The sequence below is a fragment of the Pseudorca crassidens genome, chromosome 5 (assembly GCF_039906515.1).
Source record: "Pseudorca crassidens isolate mPseCra1 chromosome 5, mPseCra1.hap1, whole genome shotgun sequence".
Classification (NCBI taxonomy): Eukaryota; Metazoa; Chordata; class Mammalia; order Artiodactyla; family Delphinidae; genus Pseudorca; species Pseudorca crassidens.
The window spans coordinates 97119667-97136429 of NC_090300.1; the positions used below are offsets into that span (position 1 = coordinate 97119667).

Genomic DNA, 16763 nt, shown 5'->3' on the forward strand with positions numbered 1-16763 from the left:
CTTAAACTGGTATCCACAATTGCCTTGAACTTAGTTCAGGTAAGACTCTTATATCTCACTACTCCATAAATACCCCTACGTAATGATCAAAAGAGTCTACTCAATTTTTCTTTCTCCCTTCTCCCCATTTATCCTCTGTCCACTCATTTATTCACTCATTTGGGTAATATTTGTTTTGTGCAGGCACTAAGTGCAAGAGTTACAAAGTCAAAAACAGCAATTCCCTGCCCTCAGTGAACTTTCAGTTTATTTATGATGACACCAAACTTATCAATTAAGACTGTAACAACACAAAAACTGCCTAAGATGCATAAGCATAGTAATCACTGGTAGCTTACAGATCCGCCAGACTGGGAAGCTTCCTGTAGGAATTGACCCTGGAGCTGGGTTTTGAAGAATAAGGAGGTGTTTGCTGGATAACAAAGGTAAGATAGTGACAGCATATGGATAGGAATGTACATAGTATTCTACAGGAGGAATCCTGAAAATAGAACAGACTACAGAAAGTAGTTAAATGATGAAGGTTGAGACATGTCAGGACCATGGCTATAGGGGACTCAAGGCATTTTGAAATTGGGAGTTTAAAGATTAACCTGAGAGATCTGGGGAGTCGCTGAAGAGTTTTAATCACAGTAGTGACATGTTCACATTTGTGTTTTAGAAAGATATTTCTGGCAGGAGCTTGCAGGGCAGTTTGGCGTGAACAGACAGGAATACTATTTTAGAAGTTGTTACAAAAATACCAGCAATGAGGAATAGTGGCATAATCTTAGGCAGTGTCAGAAGGCAGAATCAGACACATACAAAGATAAAAGAGCTAGATTCTATAAAACTTCTGACTGGATTCTATAAAAATTACTGACTGGATAGTGTAAAGGAGTGGACCAGCACATCTTTCTCAGGCTTCCTCAAGATGAACTGATCAAATTCCTTTTTCTTGAATGTACTCTTCTGTACTTTCCATTTAGCTCCTCCTTCACTTCTCTAAAGTCACCCTAGAGCAGTGGCTCTCCAGCTGTGGTCCTCAGATGATTAGCATTAGCATCACCAAGGAACTTGTTAGAAATGCACAGTATTGGGCCCCTCTCCACAACTACTGGATGAGAAGCTATAAAGCCAGGTCCTGTAACTTGTTTACTAACAAGTCCTCCAGGTGATTCTGATGCATATCCTGAAGTTTTGGAATCACTGTCCTTGGGCACCTGAGCTTTCAGGACTGTCCACTAAGTCCCTGCGGCACTTACCACTTGCAACTTTGCATTGACAATTTCCTTCTGATGTACATGTCTTACTTACCTATTGGAATAGTAAACCCCTTGAATGTCAGCACTATATATTAAACACTTTTGGGTCTTTGCCATGAAGCCCAGCACTGCATACATTGTGCCTTCTCAAAAGCTGTGCCCAGTGCTCCCCACACAGCCAGCCACAGTAAAATCATTTCCTTCTTCCTCATCCAAGGACTTTTCTGCCCATCTATCTGCCCATGCCTGACACTCACATACATTTCTGTTCTTTCTTAAGCCAGTTTCCCAATCCTTTTCACTCATCTTGCTGTTCTTTCCTATCTTGTACTCCTGTACTTACACCAAGATAGTTTATTTCCAACTGAACATCTTTGAACAGAGTTCTGCTTCCACATACAGAAATAATAGTTTGATTTTAGATAAGCTGTACATGATGAAATCCTTTCAATCCTTGCTTTTAAATCAAGTTGAAATTTATTTACAAAGTTTAAGGCAAAACAACCCATTACGGTTAGGGCATGTGGAACTTCAGTTCTGTTCTTCTATAAGGTTCTGCACTTCATGGAGCCAAAATAAAAATGTAGCTGAGATAAAACTCTTTGAAGGTTCAGTGGGCATTTCTACCCTTTCTCTCAAATAGACGTAGAAGTACTAGGTTATTCTACAACATAAGGCAGTATTATGAGAATTTCTGATTCACTAATAAGTAATAATAAAGTTTTCTTGCATCTTTCCCCGAAATATATCTCTAGCCTATGCTTATGAAGTAATAATGATTATATAGTAATAATGATGATAGTATTTAATAATGAGCATTTAATGTGCTATATATTGTGCTATTTTAGATTTTTGATTTTACTTAATCTCCATAATAACACCATGAGTTAAGTATTACATTAATATTTTTCCTATTTCAAAATAGGAAAACTGAGACCTAGAGTAGTTAAGCTTCTTTTCTAGAAATACAAACTAACAGCACTGGGACTGGATTGCCAGCATCTTTGCTCTTAATCATATTATCTTGGCTCCTGTCTTACAGGAAAGAGCACAGCATCGGAGAAAAGGATTCTAATCCACTTGCCACAGCTAAGTTAGGGCAAGTCTCTAGGTCTCACTTTACTGCTAGCTAAAATAATGGACTTAGATCAGATGATCAAGAAAGTTGCTTTGTAGTCTAATATTCAAATCTATTGTTAACCAAAACATGTTGGAATTCAAAATCCTATTTAACTTTTATGCAATTGATCTCATTAGTAAAATAAATTTATTAAAATGGAAATTCCATATTTAAAAAACCAATCAGTCATAAGCTTCTATTCATCTGTCATTCATTCAGAAAACCATCAGATGGCATTCTGAACTCCTCCAAAATCCAAGGCTGTGCGTCAGGGCTGAGGACTACCAGAAGAAATCAGACTAAGTTAGAGATCTTGTGTTTAAGGAACTCAGTGTCTAGTGGAATACAGAAGAGATGATTATAAATAACAAAGTAGAGAGTGAAAGATATCATAGATGGGTAAGCATTTATTCTATAGGTCTTGCGAAGAGGAAGAGATTATTTGGGTACCATGCAATGGGGATGGGGGTTTGGAAGTAGATTCCAAAGAGCTTTTGGACTGGGACTTAAAATAGCATTGGAATATTTTTTCTAATACATAAAAATTGCATAATTTTATATTGAGTTACTTACAGTAAATATCAAAGACTGCTTGTTCAGAGTAAACTGTTTTCTGGCCAGATGGTCCATAATATGTCACAGAGCAGGTGAATGGCATTTGAATGTCAGCCTTGGTTGTCTTGTACTCCAGGGATGAAGTCATGATATAGAGCTGAGTCACTGGGTCCATTTGCTTTTTAAAAATTATGACCACCGCTGAAGAAAATAAAGAACACTAATGGTAGGATCTTTCATCGGAAAATCACAGTCCTTAATTAACTGTCACAGCAACTTTGAGAAGTGGTTTTGTCCTTCTTACTGTATTTAACAGGAGGGAAAATTGACATGTAGTGAGGTAGATGTCTTTTCAAAAACATGAATCAGAGACATGGACAGAAATAGAATCCTGGAATTCTATCTCCCACTCACTTTAATTAACTTTTAGAACATGCCATATAGAGAAATAATTTTCTCTGCTCTTGATTCTTCTGCACAAGGCCTAAAATGATGTTTTAAAAATCCCTTCTGATTTAATGGATACTTAAAGTAACAAAGTATAGAGTCATAGATCAAAAGAGGGCAATGCATTTAGACTCAGGATAGTCTAAGGAATGCTTAGACAAGAGAAAGGCAAAACAGGTCATCTGAATTTATTGCCCACTTCTTACCCACCTCCTTCAAGGGGTTGCAGAACTTTTCCATTCCTGTACCACGTGATGTTGCCATCCGGATAACTGTCTTTTGAAATGCACTCACCCAACTGCAAAATAAAGAGGAAATATTACAACCTTGGTTCCATCAGTGGTTGTCCATTTGAAAGCCCCAGACTCCGCAAGGGATGCAGAGTTACTCCAACGATTTCCTGACCCATTCATTTTCCAAGCCTTGACTAAGGACTGAATGAATGCACTCTTGTATAAAAACAATGTTTTGTGCTTAAAATTATGGTCTTGCCCATATTAAAATGTGCAATAGATGCTGCCACCATTAATGAAATCACATTCATTTAAAAGCATTACCCAATTCATTTTGACAGTATTCAGTTTTAACATTAACTAAATAACATAACTATATTAACATTGGCTATTACCATGGTTCATAGATCTGTGTATTCAAGAATCATTAATGGTGTTAAAATGAGGCTGCCTCTCCAGCTTCATGCTACATTTATTTCAGATGACATATACTTACCACGATCTATAATCCCCACCACTTTATTTCACATGTGTTCTTAATATTTAGTGTTGTATTATGCAGTCAAATTCATTCTGATTCAAAGAATTCTGAACTTGTTTTTTCCCCCAGCCAAGGAAAATTTGGCTATTTTAGTTAGTGAAAATGAGATTATGAATCAAGTGGTGTGTTCATATATGGAACTCCAGTTTTGTCCCTCCTTCAATACAGACTTCCTTCAAACCTCTGCTACTGTGATTGTTTAAATCTGATCTTATCCCTTAACTTCAACTTTTCAATAGTTTAATTTGTCAATAAGATAGAGACCAAGCACTATACATGACAGAAGCCTTGTCATAATCCAGCTTCTCTTTAACTCTCGAGATTTATCTCTTATTGCACTCTCTTGCCCACTGGCTAAGCACCCAAAATTCCAGCAACGCAAATAATGTGTTTCTCAAACATGCCATTTTCTTTAACATGGTATTATTTCATATTGTTGGAAAGCCCTTTTTACCTTTGGTCTGGAGAAAATCTACTCATGTGTCATTACTTCATTAAACATCCATTTCGTTCAAACAAGAAAGACTTATGCCTTTTTTAACTCTCATCTCCCTCTTCTCCCTTCAGAAATGACCACGCCTTCCTCTGTGTCTCCTCTCTACCTTGTGCAGATTTTCTGCCTGGCACCTGGAACACTGTCAGCTGTCAGCTCCACTGAGCAAAGTCTATCTTATTTGTCCTGGCATCTGAGGCCAGGAGAAGGCATTCAACACTAGGCTAAGGAAAGACAATTAATCAAAAACAAGTTCTTACCTTTTTAAGCTGCTCTGTTTCAAGAAATGGGGCTTTGCTTACAATTTCGGGTTTAGATGGTTGCTCTAAAGTTAAGTAGAGAAAGATTTTAAGCGCATGTGGGAGAAGAAAATGAACTTTTGTGGTTTGGTTTATAGAAAAATAATTCATTTACTCAAAGTAGAAAAATAAGCAACAAAATAAAAAATAGATTTCTCATATAATCTATAATTAAGAAATCTGGTTAGTTTACCCCTTCCAAATATTTGTTTTATTATATTAAATATTATTTTAAGTGCTTATTATTCCTGTGAATAAAATACTGGTAATGTTTTCTGGATGCTTTATAAACAGTGAGTACGGTTTAGATTGTAAACAGAGGTTAATATACTAAAGAGGATATGTTATCTGCAATTGGTTGCCATGTGCACTTTCTACTTAATAATTTCCATCTCCTTAGATGAAAACCTGAGTCCACATGAATCTAAATCACAGGGGTGCTTATTTAAAATGCAGATTTCTGGGCTCTACCTGGCCAACTAAATCAGCATATCTGGGGAAAATCCTATAAACCTACTTTTTAAACAAGTTCCATTGGGGATTCTTGGGCACAGTGGAGTTTAAGAATCACTGCTCTAAAATCATGGGAAATGCAAAGTGGCTAAGGGATGTAGAAGCCCAAGTTTCCTGTGTATCTCACACCTTATCTTTTAAATGAAGTTATATTATGAAACTATAAATGTGAGAAAATCTTTCACATTTGGAACCTGAGGTAATGGACAGAAGCGTTTTAAATATAGGAAGTTCTGTAAGCATAAATTCTAATAGAGGCTTCGGGAAAAATTGATTACAAATTGCAGCAAGAAGGTATTATTTAAACTTATTTTATTCTTAGCTATCAGTTATCTATCATTGATGGATTTTTAAACTTTTTAATTAGCTCTAACAATTAGTCTATAGAAAATGGATATTGTCTCATTGTCATTGATTTTTGTGAGTCTCATGGAGAACTATTCTATTTTCAAATAAATAGACAAAAACAACCAGCTATTCTCTCTTCTATAGTCTTATTGTCTACCATCTCTATACTTTTAATTTTGACTACCAAACTAAACTAAATTGCTTTTGTATAATTATTACTCAATTTGGAATTCAGTTATCAGACATGTTACCTACCCAGACCATTATAGAAAACAAGGATGAAGACAAAAAGTCTTTGGAACAGCAAGATGGGTATCACCAAGATTGTATGCAAAAATAATGTAGGCTTCTTCAGGTTAACATCCTGAGTTAATTTTCCCTTTGCAATTGTTTTATATTAGAAATTAGAATAATTAATAATAATAGTGAATCTGCCTATCTGTTGAGCTTACACTTTAATTATAAGAGGCCTATTTACTATTAATTCTAGAAGTATAATTCTCTTGATACAATTTTCTGAAGAGCGATTATCTATATTCTAAATGCACAGATTGGAAAGAAAATATAAGAAAGATAAAAAAATGGAAAAAAGAAACATAGAAAAATAGAAAAGCATAACAGACAATTATATTAACACAAACAAGAAGTGGCACCTGGCTACCTGATTGTTAGGAATGTGACCAAAAATAGAAAAAACTGACAAAATATAAAAAACTGGTCCAGCAATTTCACTCCTGGCATATATTCAAAGAAAAGAAAAACTCTAATTCATAAAGATTCACGTACCCCTATGTTTTTAGCAGCATTATTTACAATACACAAGATACGGGAGAAACCTAAGTGTCCATTACACATAAAGAAGATGTTATGTGTGTGTATATATACACACACACACACACACATATAATGGAATACTAGTCAGCCATATAAAATACTGAAATTTTGCCATTTGCAACAACATGAATGGACCTGGAGGGTATTTATGTTTAGTGAAATAAGTCTGACAGAAAAACACAAATACTGTATGTTATCACTAATATGTGGAATACAAAAAAGAAAACAAATGAATGAATATAACAAAACAGAAACACATTCACTGATATATAGAACAAACTAGTGGTTACCAGTGGGGAAAGGAAAAGGGGTAGGGACAAGATATGTGCAGGGGGTTAAGAGGTAAAAATCACCATGTATAAAATTAATAAGTAACAGGTATATATTGTGAAGCACAGGGAAATATAGCCATTATTTAGTAATAACTTTAAATGGAGTATAATCTATAAAAATATTGATTCACTATGTTGTACGCCTGAAACTAATATAATATTGTAAATCAAGTATACTTCAATTTAAAAAATGTTTTTCAATTAGAAAAAATAAATTATAAAAATCAAAACGACATAAATAGCAGTTCCTGGGAAACATGTGGTAGGGGATTAAAGCCTTCTCCAATACACATCAGTAGTCTTGGTTTTACCATTATCTTAATGTAACATCATTAATGTTCATAATTACAACTCTGAGGTATTGAAAAAACCTTAAATTATGTTCAGAATTCAATGTTTTATGGCAAATGTCTAATACCTTTGAGAGAGGGCTACATCCAAAATATTTAAACAGAACAAAAATCTTGGAGCTTGAGTAAATGTAAGTTCTCTGGGAACTAAAATCAGTTATTCAGTGACACCTCTCTGAAAGCTCAAGAGAGGTAAGATATTAAATTAATTTTTGCGGTTGATCAAGTGTCAAGATTAACAAGAAAAAAGGAGCAAATAGTTTTTTGTTTCCTCAGTACTATCTATGCCTGGAATATATAGAGAGATTTGAAAAATTCCTCCAAAAAGTTAGGCTCTTAATAGAAAATGAGGATGGGCAGTTTTGTTAAGTTGTACTAATTTCTAGTTCACCAAAATCAGATACCATTTCAGTTGGAACATACTTCCTCTAATGTCAAATATATTCCTCTACTTTGACTTATAAACCCCATATAACCATAAATACTGATGTGTTACAATTGTTAGTCTTTTCCACATGGCCATGTGTGCTTTCTTTCCATAAACACTTTCTAAAATTTATTCTTATTTCAATAAAATAAAACTGCAGCAAACCCAGGAAAACCTGATGAAAGTATGCTAAAAATTTAGTCCTCTTTGTACTGTTATTCACTTTTCCATTTAGAAGAGAGAGTCACAGTGGGTATTGAGAAAGTAATGGTAATACCTATTGCATTTCTCTGAGTTATTTTCTCAAACTTTTGTTTCAAACCCTCTATATTAAATACATATTTTGTATGTAACTTTCTCTTATATTAGCTTGTAACAATCGACGAGTATTAGTTAGAAGACCATAAAAGAGGATGTGTACTATTTTAGCAAAATTGCATATTGATTCCAAAGTGTTTTAAAAAAACTTTATGTGAATTATGTCTTAATACGATTCAAGGATTCATAACTAAGTATAGAATTGAAAGGGAAAGTCATACTACAAATTTATTTGCATTAGTAAAATAATTTTGTCAAGAGTTTCACAGCCAGTTGAGGATGGAGTGATGAATGCAAAACTGCTCTATATCACCCAAATGCATGAGTGTTATTCTCAATAACCTCACACAGAGGATGTGGCTCAATTGGATATGGGAGGAGAGCAAGAAAAGGCAGGTGCACTGGTTACATTGAGTCAAGGGTGCTTCTCTCAGTACTCTGTCAGCAATCAACCCTTGATGTACTTTAAGTAAATCACTGTGAGCATGAAATCATAGTTTATTTTCCTTATGAGATGGGAAAAGGTATTTTTTATATTTAAAGAATCAAAATGAAATATACAGTGTAGATCTCATTTGTTAAAAAGATATTTTCTGCTTCCTTCATTCTGAAAAAATAAAAATGACTTGCAGTTGAAAGTTGAATAACTTTCACAGGGAGGGTGGGAGGAGGGATGCTCAGTTTTGATAAAACATTGAGAACAGTGTCCCAATGAAAGCTCAAATAACTGTGATGTCAACCATCACTAGAAGAGCTGGTTGGTCCAGGTGGAAGTCGCAGGAACAATCTTCCTTTTAATACCACACACACCAGTGCAGAAGATTAGGCTGGATTGTGGTTTTCAAATGCTTTTTAGTACACAAGCCCTTCTCCCTTTTTTCCCCCTGAACAAAATATCATGAAAAAACTTCGAAATATTGAGTGGGCGAATTATAGCTAATCAAGTAGAAGCAGCTCCTCACCCACCTCAGCCCTATTCATTAGCACGTCAAGAGGATCCTAGGAACAGAGTGGGAAAACTACCGCCTAATCCAAAGTACTTATTTACTGATGATGAGGGAATCGAAGCCCCTGCCCTGACTGATGAAGTCACTTGCCCAAGGTCAGAAATTAGCAGCACATCTAACAAAGCCAGATCTCCTGATGACCAGTTCAGTGATTTTTCCATTGTACCACCGACAGCCATTTGGCTCTCTGGGCAAGCATTCAACCTCTAAGATCTACTCTTGCTAAGGGATGGTTTTATTAACTTCAAATGTGCATTAAATGCAAACAGTTTGATTTTGATGCCATTCAACTAGTAACCAACCAACCAAACAAAAATGCCTCATTAGTGGTGACAAAGCATGGGACTTACTTGGATCTGGTCTGCTTTATGGGCATGACTTCTTGCATCTGAGATATAGCTTAAAACTGAATAAACAAACTTACATCAGAAGTAATAAAGTCATCAGTCATGGCCTCTAGTTTGAATAAAAACAGTTTGTGCTCATCAGGAGGACACCGCAGCAAACTGATCTGGGATTTGCTCACGTTAACCACACTCATTGTGTGGTACACAGTGCACGTTGCTAGGTGCTAGGTGACTCGACAGAAGGAAACAGAGGACTGATTGATGAGCCTAGTAACTCTTAAGTGATTGCAATATATACATGTGTAGAATGAAAGCTTCCATGTCACAGCTGCTATTTGCTTCACAAATAATGATCCTGTGTAAATTCATTATTTTTAAAAAAGCAAAGCCCTTATATGCTCTTGCAAACTCTTTCTTTATCACGAGCTGTGCTGTTTATTTAATTGGACTTGGAGGGTCCCACAGTTTCTAGTATAAAACCCCATTTTCAAAAGTGTGTAACTTGTCTATTTAAATTCTCTCTGGCCCAGAGCCTGGAATGCAAATTCTGTTTCTGAGAATCACTTTGTTTTCAACAACATTCAAAAGAGAAGCGGGTAGGGGGAGCTGATGGTATGCAGGGTGTAAGTTTGTTTTTATAGCCATAGAAATCCTCTGTATTCCAAAACAGCTTACAAATTTTATCAAATTAGGCCAAATGAACTTTTATGACATTAAAAAAATTATATTCTGAAAATTGTCACAAATGTTTCTTCGAAATGGAACAACCTGAATTTTCTCAACTTTCTTGTAGACTGTCTTGATATTTGGTAATTTTAACATAATAACAAAGAAACATGTCAATGACAAATCAATACACATAACTTTAAAATGCTGTGACTTAATCTCTGTACCTACTGCAGTACATTCTTGTGTACTTATATTTACGATGTCATGGCCTAATAAAAAGATTTTGGTTGCTCTCTTTAGAAAAAGTGTTTTTAGCAGCACACCATCCATCTTCCTAATAACATCAAAGTGAAATAAAAGACAAGAAAGAAAAAATACATGAGACTTCGGCAAATACAGGATGGAGATTATCCGGGGTGTTTAATGGAAGGGGGCATAACTGGGAAACGCTTGGTACTTCGTTTGATCCATAAAATGATTGAGTTGAGTGGATGGTTTCTGGAAAGTACCTTCTAAGCTGAAAGGTAATAAACTGAAATGTGTACCATGCTTTTACAAGGTTCTTCGGGAGAACAAAGGTCTCCTTGATAGGATAAGCACTCTTTGAATCCTTGTCATGAGTCCATAGGAGCACTGAAGTCCATATAAATGCTTAAGGGACAGTCCTACTTAGTCGTATAGGCTATTACGAGAGAAACAGGAAAAATCCACGGTTAATTGCTGTAGTAGCAAGGCCCTCTGGGTTTCTTTCTTCCCTGTTTATTTTAATAATTTCTAGGTGCTGTCAAGTTATCAGAAAGCAGAGGAAAAAACTGAAAAGTGAGACCTTCTTCCCTAATTAAAAAAGACTGGCATTCTGAAACTTTCAAGACCTATTTTTCTCCCTGTAATTTCTAAGATATTAAGATGTAATGAAGGTGGGATATTTTATTAGAATATTAAAAGATAAAAAGTTTTAATTAGAACTTCTCAAGTCATTCATTTGCATAGCTAGTTGTACACACACATTAACTATATATCATCATGAAGCAAAGTAACCTCCAGTAATTATTCCAAGTTTCTTCTACAACCTTTTCTTGTTCCAACCCTCCTCTACTTTTTCCCCTTGGTGGATTCCATGTACACATTTAGAGTGGGGTGAACTTCTTTATTTTAGGGCAATTTTCTAAACTGCTTGAACAGTCTCAAGAAGTAAATCAACAAGCATTAAGCATTAAAGGTCAAAATGTGTGTGTGTACACACACATGTATATACATATATAGAAAACTTAGGTCTCCTGTTTGTATTTTATTGTTTTTACATATCAAATGACAACTTTTATATGGTTTAGCCAAATGCATATATATGTAAGCATGATATGCATGAATATGTGCATGTATTATATATCTATGTCTCAATATTTATCACAGAACATTGATTTGTACGTCAGTGAAAGTAAAGGATCACATGTCAGTTTTCATTTAGCAGTACTTCATATCACAGGAAATTTTACCCAACAAAACAACAGAATATTCTTTTACTTCCTCATTGTAAAGCTCCTATTTGCATTTCAGGTTTTCTGTTTTCCTCACTGACAGCATGCATGAGCAGAATGAAGATCTCTAGAAGTCCTCTTACATAGATGCCTACTGTGGAGACACTACAGAGAGTTCAGTCTTCTTTCTAAAGAACATTTTCTAGTACCAGCCATCAATTCCACTTAGCAGTTACACTGCAGACTACTTACTGAACACCTTGACTACTGTAGGTGCCTCAAACACGTTGTCCTCAGTTACGAGCATGCACACAAATCTCTTTTCATCACTGATCTTTGCGTTACTGATAGAGAGAGTGTAGTTTTCTGAGAGGTTCAGTCTGTCTTTGTATTCTGGTACATCGTCGTACTGCACACTTTTCTTTGTAGAGGACCTGAAGGCAATAAATACTGGGGAGCCATCAGGCTTTTCCTAAAAATTGAAATAACAATACATTTTTTAAAAACAGGCATATTTAGATGTTTCAGGATTACAGCCAGAACAACAAAATTTTCTTGGCCGTATTATTCCACCAAAATTTGTAGTTTGGTCCAAGAAGAATAATTTTAGATAAGTGCCTCATATAAATATTTGGTTATAGAAAATTACTCTTCATAAGAAGAGAAGCTGTTAAGTTCTTTTACAGGTATCAATTTAAATATACAAAAATGAAAGGACAGAACTTTAGGAATCCAAGCTTTTCTTGCATCTGGAGGACAGAATTAGTAACTGTTTTGAAAATGACAAGGGTTGGCCTTATGTCTAATGTAAAAGAAAAAATATAGATGAAAACAAACATATAAGTATTATGTTACAAAAGGATTTTCAGCTAACTATCGGAGCAAGCATACACTTGAGCTGCAAACACTCATTTAGAAATCCTGGGCAATTATCTTTAGCATGTTCATTACTTTAATCCACATACTTTATGTGTCCACACTTTTCAGTTTCAGCCAGAACTGGCATAGCTGACCTTTACACCTAACATAGCTTAATGAGTCTTCATAGAGGAACAGTATTTGCCCTTGTGAAATGATCATGTCCATTAAGCAATAGAATTAGATTAATCACTAAAACCCATAGTTTTGCTATCTGAATCTTAAAACTTAGCTCGAAGGGTTTTCATATAAAATCTGGCATATAAAATTATGCCAAGAGCACTGAGACATAATTCATTTCTTTCTCCGCTCCCACAAACATTCTCTTACATACTAACAATAATCTAAAATAAGGGCCAATCCCTCTTCTACTTACCTCACAAGGCCTTTGAGAAAATAAAATATGATAAAACATTCTAAAATGCATGAAAAATTTCAAGGTGCTATAAGGAGTAACATTTTAAAAATTATTAATATTTACTAATGTTATGGACTAAATTTATATGCCTAAGCCCTAACCCCCAATGTGGGATTAGTGGAGGTGGGCCCCTGAGAGGTGTTGAAGTTTAGATGAGGTCATGGGGATGGTACCCTCATGATGGGATTAGTGCCCTTATAAGAAGAGGAAGAAACGTGAGAGCTCTCTCTCTCAATGAGAACACAAAGAAGAGGTTTTGTGAGCACATAGCAAGTGGCAGCTGTCGGCAAATCAGGAAGAGGGCCCTCCGCAAGAGGTGAGTCAGCTGGCACCTTGATTTTGGACTGCCCAGCCTCCAGAACTGTGAGAAATAAAAGACTGTTGTTTAAACTATCCAGTCTGTGGTATTTTGTTATAACAGCCCAAGCTGACTAAGACAATTACTAAGCTAATCTTGGAGTCCAAAATGTTTAGCTGGTTGGATATCTGAATACATCAGTAATATTCTCCTTAAATCTTTTAATTTTGCCACAGGTTTACAATGCAAATCCTTGTATTAAATCATTCCTTCATTAAGAAAAATATGTTAGACCAGTATCTTAAATTTCTATAATATATTTGTTCACTTATGCAAGAAATAATAGTTATTAAATTTCGAGCACTTAACTGTATGCCAGTGTACTTTCTTTGGGCTTTTCATGCATTAATGGATTTAATATTCATAACAACCTTGTAAATTACACATAATATTGTCTTCATTTTTAGACAATGGAGACAGAGATTGGTTAAATAACTGGTCCATTGCCCCAACCAGTGTATCTGAGCAGGGCCAAGACTGGAGCTCCACAGCCTGGCTCCATTATAACTACACTATATCATTCTCGACAGCCATTAGATGCCTCTTCTGTACAAGGCACAGAGGCAGATGCTGGTGAAGAGGTGGTGGGAGTGAGGTAGGGCGGGGTGCACAGGGAGTTATGATCTCCATTCACAGGGAGATTACGGTGCAGTAAGAGACAAACTAATCCATCTTTCCTCTGTGTTTGCTCCCTTTCACTCTTTCCAAATCTGCTCTTTGTCTTTTAGGTTACATTAAATTAGAGGTTGTAGAGTATGTCTGCGAATCAGGACTGCTTTTAGAGCATATGGTACTTCAAATGTATCTCATCAGTTTATTACTGAAGGTTTTTATTTCATTAACAATTAGAAAATTGTCATTATTATTTGTTTTCATTGCCATTGTGCCAGTTACATTTAGGTGAAAATTATTTCCTGGGCATCAGTAATGTCTATAATCACAGAAGTTTTCACCACTGTATTCCATTTATTTTAGCATTAAGTTTGACTCAATGGTGAATGAGGTGGTAGTCTCCCAGACCCTTGGAATTTTAGGGGTGCTAATAGACTTTGTCCTCATAGGCCTTAACTTCATATTTCCATTTTTATAGGGAGCCAGAAATAGTTAAAAATTACCCAGTGTGAGCTGGATAACAGGAGGAGGGATCAGGGAAGTGCTATGCTGCCTCACCTCCTTCTTTTGCCTTCACCTGACCTTCACACAGTGTGTTTAGAGCTTAGTAGCCCCACACTCATAACAACTTACACTTTTCGTGCAATTACCATGTGTCAAGTACTAGGTAAGTATTCTGATATGTTACTTCATGTAACCTTCACAACACTATAAGGAAGATTATTATTATTTCATTTTTTTTCTATGAGAAAATGGGGATTAATTCACTCATCCAGAATCCCACAGCCAACACATGGTAGAACATGTCAGTCTGACTTCACAACCAGATTTTAAAAGATTGTGTTATACTACCCCTGGGGTGCAACTTACGTACATTTCTATTCTGCACAACGTTTGTTCTTGCAGATATCTGAGAGGAAAAGTTGTGTGGTTCAATAAACTTAAGAAATGAATGAACTCAGACAATTCATCATGTATCTTAATATAGGAAAGGCTCTGAGAAGTACTGCAGTAAAAAAACTTTTCAAAAATTATTGGACCATCACAAGAACTAAAGTAATATAGAAGTGTGATTGGATTTGAAGTAATTCAGAAGTGTAAGATGCTTTCAGGAATATATCAACCAATTAATTCTGCTTTTTTTTAACGTGTGTAAGAATAATACATAATAAAAATCTATGCCCAAAGTCAAAAAAAAATATTGGACCATCAAATCCTTTTCCTATTCAAATACCTTTTAACATTTCATGGACCTAGGGAAAATTTGCCAGTTGTGTTCAATGAAATATATGTCCTCTTTTTAAGCTTGCAAACCATTGTGAGTCTCATGTGATCTAGCACTGGGAAATTGTGCCACACAGACACCTTTTGTTGGTCTTGGTAATGAAATTGAGATATTTTATCAAAGTTACCTAGCCTTTCCACATCACCTACCGGGATATCTACCCTTCATTTCCAGACCCATCAGTACCTTGATACCTGAGAAAATATGATTTTGCTACCTGCAAAAAATGAGTAAAATCAGCAATGTTAAATTTTAAAACGACCTACCACTTCGACTGAGTTCTAAGACCAAGTACCAGTAACAGGCTTCTAATACTGATGACTAATTTTCAGTGAACATTTGAATGCTCTGGCTTCTGGTGCATCTTGCCTTTGCAGTAACTACACCAAACAAAACATGAGTGTGTAGAGAAAGGCTGCCATCTTCCACTAAGCTCTGTCCTATACTCCACTGATTTTACCCTGGAACTCTGCCTTTTCTTCTGCCTCAAACACTTCAGGGTGAATCTTTCAGACTAATTTGAGCTAAGAATTACCTGTTTACTGGCTTTATTTTAAAATAGCATTTGTTATGTAAGACTTAGGGATTATTCTTTTGAAATATTCGACACATTAATTTCACCTTTTTACATTTATATCCACAGTTGAATATTGTCATTACGTTAACTTGAAATTCACATCTACTCACAGAAGGAATTTTCTTTCAAAAACTAGAGGCAATTAACCAAGTCCAAGGTAGGTCACACTTACATATTTCCATTTGCCAAACATGAGATTCTGAGGTACACTGAGTCGGCAAGGCATGACAATGGTATCTCCATATGCTGAGTTTACAGTATACCATCCAAGACCTTTAGAAAAAAAGGAACACAAGAGAGAGAAGAGTTTAAATGTTTTCTTGAAATAAAGTTTTTTTTTTTTTTTTGCGGTACGCGGGCCTCTCACTGTTGAAAGGCCTCTTCCGTTGCGGAGCATGGTCTCCGGACGCGCAGGCTCAGCGGCCATGGCTCATGGGCCCAGCTGCTCCGCGGCATGTGGGATCTTCCCGGACTGGGGCACGAACTTGTGTCCCCTGCATCGGCAGGCGGACTCTCAACCACTGCGCCACCAGGGAAGCCTCAATATGCATTTCTTAATGAAGGTTATGTATTATAATTTTATCTTAAATGACATAAAACAAAGTATGTAGTTAGAACATATTTCCTATAAATATCAACAGCTCTTATTTAGCTACTAAGGCTTCAAATGTTACATAATTCAAATCTATAAACCTCTCAGTTTAGCGAGGAATAGATAAGTAGTATATGCCAAAGGAACAGTGTGGAATCTGAGGGTTTATTTTCACCTTCACTATATTTCATAAGAAAAAACTTCACTATATTTCATAGAAATGTGGGACTATACAAAGAGATTAACATGCTTAAAATTCTCAAAACTAGCTTTAAATATGTTTGTTTTTTTCATTTGAAAATATTGTTAAGCTTAAATTCGGAAAAATTTAAAAACTGAGAACTAATACATATAAGACCACAACTGAATCTTAAATATAAGTGGCAAAATGAGCATGAAAATGGCCTGCTTTACAGTATTAATGGTTAAAATACTAGTTTTCATTTTAATT

General features: G+C 35.6%; 1 protein-coding gene across 3 annotated transcripts in view; it reads right to left on the reverse strand.

Moving 5' to 3' along the window:
- ALCAM (activated leukocyte cell adhesion molecule) overlaps positions 1-16763 on the reverse strand; it is a 201841-nt gene that overhangs the window by 43131 nt on the left and 141947 nt on the right. For all 3 annotated transcript variants that reach the window (XM_067739012.1, XM_067739011.1, XM_067739010.1), the window contains exons 2-6: positions 15893-15993; positions 11805-12024; positions 4894-4958; positions 3577-3664; positions 2938-3120 (exon numbers count right to left, since the gene is read on the reverse strand). In XM_067739012.1, coding sequence (XP_067595113.1) covers positions 2938-3120; positions 3577-3664; positions 4894-4958; positions 11805-12024; positions 15893-15993 — 657 coding nt within the window. The remainder of the gene's footprint in view (positions 1-2937; positions 3121-3576; positions 3665-4893; positions 4959-11804; positions 12025-15892; positions 15994-16763) is intronic.